Below are 3688 nucleotides of genomic sequence, written 5' to 3'. Positions count from 1 at the left end.
CATTTACCTCATTATTGTTACAGACCAAAGATCTGGACCTGCATGGAAAGAGGATCGATGTGATTAGGTGGGGTGAAAACTGGTCACTTGTATTTTTATTTTAAACTTTACCACCTTTGAAATCAGTTAAGGGCTAGTCTAAGTCTCCCAGACTTACAGAGTAATCTTATGTTATTGGAGGCCATGCTATCACGACTGGAGCTTCATGTCATCTAGCATTTCTCTCATCTGTGTTTTGTTGACTGTCACATGATCACTTCAATGCTATGGACACTGCACTGGTTGGTAAATATCTGAGTGTCCAAAGTTCTGGGAAATGTCTTTATGTGAGACAAACTTTCAACTATGAAAGTATTTGACAAAACCAACTGACCAGTAAAGCAGGTCACTCTCCCTCTAGCCAGTCCACTATTCTGGAAAAGAGCCTTCTGTACGTCTACTGTGTACCTTAAAGGACACCTAAGTCATTGTGAAAGGTTTTAAAAATGTATCTAAAACTAGCACTGACTTGACATGATACTGTTTTCCACTGCTAGCATTAGAATGCTTTTTTGTGCATATTGTTTCAACTATGTCTACCTTATTTCTTTTCGTTTCAGCAGTATATACTTATTGGTATATACTTATTGGTAATAGTCACAAATACACTTCTCCAGTTTCAGTACTGAAAGCAGTCATTACATCTCATTATCAAAACAACCCCTTTTGGCCAGCTTTGTGATAGAAATCAATGGAACTATTGCAGTTAATACACAGCACTGGGGACTGCCTTCTATGCCCTTCAGCATGGCCTGTATCTCTACCCTTCCTCCACAGCCTCCTCAGGTTTCCCTATATGGCTGCAGTGGCTCTCGCAGCATCCTCTATCTTCCGATCATTGTCCTGGACTCCTGCCCAGTTCTCAGGCCCCCACCTTCAAGAAAAGGAGGTGACCTTAGGCCAATGAGGCAATGCCAGCATAGCTTCAAGGAATGGAGCCTGGGAATGAAAGTAAGTTCCTTTAACTTATTAATAGCTCCAGTAAAACACCAGATGATCTGGAAGATCAAGGGCAATAGCTGGAATGAGGCTTCTGGATCATCAATGCATGTAACTGACTCCTATAGTTTTTACCATGCTCTTACTGATAAAACAGCTGTGCTTGAGCAAACTGGCTGACTTTTCAGAAGTCATTTCATGTATATTTGATGAAGTCCAAACCATCCTCATAGGCTTAAGTATTTCAGCCCTATGCAAGTTTCTGATACCCTGGAAGGAAGGAGAATAAGCCTTACATATTTACTTCTACAGCCAGATATAATGGTGCAGGAGGAGGATGAGCCAGACTGGGTTACAATAGTGAGTTCAGGGTGAAATGAAACCCTGTCTTAACCTTCTCATATGAAAACTAAAATGAAAACACACACTTCCGACTTCTGGGTTACAATTTTATATTGTGTAAATCTCATCTCATTAGAAAGGCAACTCTAAAAGTTAGCTTTGATTACAGCTAGTACTTAGGGGACTCAGAGACTTTTTTAAAATTTACATTAATTTTAAAGTTTTATATGTGTGCGCTGTATCTCCACCACCCCTCCCTCTAACTCCTTCCATGCCTTGAAGGTTATTTTTTTAATGCACATTCTGCAAAACCACAAAAAGAAGGTAGAAAATCCTTAATGACCATTGTTATATTTAAGTGATGAAGAACTAAGAAAAAAAGAAGAGGTGACAAAAGAGTTATAACTTCTGAAATACATTTTAAAATCCATTCAAACATAGAAACATCTTCACTATGTTGCCCATACAGGCCTTGAACTCATATGGGTTCCAGTGACCTTTGTGCCCCAATACCCTCAGTAGCTGGGACTCTAGATATTGTTCTTTCCCTTGCCCCAGCCCCACACCTATCATATTTGGCCTATAATAAATATAGATGTCACAGGCACCCAAGTCCTAGACGTCCTTTTCCAAATGAAAAATAAACTGGTCTTTGTCTACCCAGTACTGGCTCTCAAGGCTGGGATCTTTGAGACAAGAGTCTTGAGTTCTTGTTTAACAACCTTTATTACCTGCCTGTGACATTCCCCAGGGTTACAGAGCTGGGGATGGCTGAGCCTCATGTTGGATGAAGCACACACTGCAGTAATCACTGAATCAATATAAGAGAAGCATTTAGAATCATTAAGGCTAAGCCACCAGTAATGATTATCCAAGCCAGATGTCCAAATTACTAATACTCAGGCCTTTGGGATGACAATTAGGGGGACCGAGAGACAAGAACACCATACCCATGGGACCATAGATCTTTCTTTCCCATTGAACCTTCCCTCCCCTTCAGTCCTTTCTATGCCACAATAGCGTCTCCCTAATAGCCTGCTGAAGAGAGAGGGAAGAAAAAGATGTCTGGGGTTTCTTCATGTTCTTTGTCTCTGTCCCCAAGGCAACAGAAAGCCGGAGCTGCTGCAGCCGGCCTGGCAGTGATGGCTAACCCTGTTAGCTGTGCAGAGGGAGCAGTCCTTGGCAGTCCCTGGAGCAGCTGCCAGTTAGACGGCCCAGCCAGGAGTTCTGCTAGACTTCGTTGCTTCAATTCCAGTGCCAAGTGTTGGACATGCTGGATTCTGTTCCCTGAAGGCTGGAGCATGGTGTTGGGGCTGGCTGAAGACAAGAGAGCAGAGGCAATTTAATTCGGTTGGATGTGCGGGGTAGGGGTGCAGGCGTGGAAGGGAGGGAAGAGAAAAAGTGGTCAGGTGTGAGTAAGTCGGTGGCTTCTCCTTCCAGGACCTTGCCTTGAAGGGTTCTGACCTCTCCTCATCGTCTGGGCCTCGGGTAAAGCAAGCTCTGGAAGGGCAGTAAAAGCGCGGGAGCCAGGCCCAGAGATAAACAAACTGAAGTGGGCAGTGGACTTAGACCCGCTCAACGCCCTGAGCCAGCGCAGGCAGCGCCCCCGGTGCGAACTGGTGGCCGCCCTCAGCCAGCAAGCCCTGACCGTTCTCCGGGTCAGCAGATGCACCGGCGGAGGGGACCCATTCCTGCTGGGCGACACAGGCGAGGGGTGGCTCATCCTTGGCCTCGACCAGCTTGCGGGAGCGGGTGTAGGCCAGGATGAGGCCTCCAGCTATGCAGGCATAGAAGATCATGATGAGTAGTATATAGAGATAAGCATCATTGCCCTTGGCGCTGGTCACCTCACGGCCCACGAAAGGGTCAGGTACGACCCCCATGCCCATGCTCGGGCCGGGGCCGATGCCCAAGCCGCTGGCGTTGCCCCGATGGTGCAGCTCCAGCAGAAGATGGTTCAAGACGGTTTGCAGACGTTGGCTCTCGCTGCAGTTCATGGCTGTTAGAGAGTGACACGGAGGCTCCAGGACGCCGTTGACCTTTCCCCCTGAGAGAGGGGAAGCAAGCAGGCAAAGGAGCAGGCAGAGCAGGAAGGGGTGCAGAGATTTCGACAGCAAGGTGGCACTCAGCTCCAAGGCAGGCGCGCAGTGACTGGGGGCACCAGTCGGGGCTTCCTTATCCCCTCACCCCCGCTCCTCCTCCCCTTCCCCACCACGCCCCCTCTAGCATGCCGCCGCCTCTTTCCAGGCCCAGACTGGCTCGCCACTTAGGAGAAAGGGGACAGCTGGTAGGGGGAGGAGAAGGGGACAGGGGATGGGGCGAGCCCAGAGGAGAGGCGGAGGAGGGGGTTGGGGCTCGGAATGCGTGA

The 3688-nt window shown here is 47.9% G+C and overlaps 1 protein-coding gene across 1 annotated transcript; it reads right to left on the bottom strand.

The window, feature by feature from the left end:
• Positions 1–2027: 2027 nt before the first annotated feature.
• KCNE5 (potassium voltage-gated channel subfamily E regulatory subunit 5) lies at positions 2028–3468 on the bottom strand. The gene has a single exon (XM_084790824.1). The coding sequence runs from the start codon at positions 3315–3317 to the stop codon at positions 2886–2888; it is 432 nt and encodes a 143-aa protein (XP_084646950.1). The 5' UTR covers positions 3318–3468; the 3' UTR covers positions 2028–2885.
• Between the last annotated feature and the right edge of the window lie 220 nt (positions 3469–3688).

The sequence above is a fragment of the Acomys minous genome, assembly GCF_964271855.1.
Source record: "Acomys minous genome assembly, chromosome: 7".
Lineage (NCBI taxonomy): Eukaryota > Metazoa > Chordata > Mammalia > Rodentia > Muridae > Acomys > Acomys minous.
Note: the sequence above shows the minus strand (reverse complement) of the source record. Positions and strands in the feature narration are given on the sequence as shown.

What these genes read in the sequence shown, in the direction of transcription:
- KCNE5 (XM_084790824.1), bottom strand. Translation starts at nt 3,317, where the DNA reads ATGAACTGCAGCGAGAGCCAACGTCTGCAAACCGTCTTGAACCATCTT.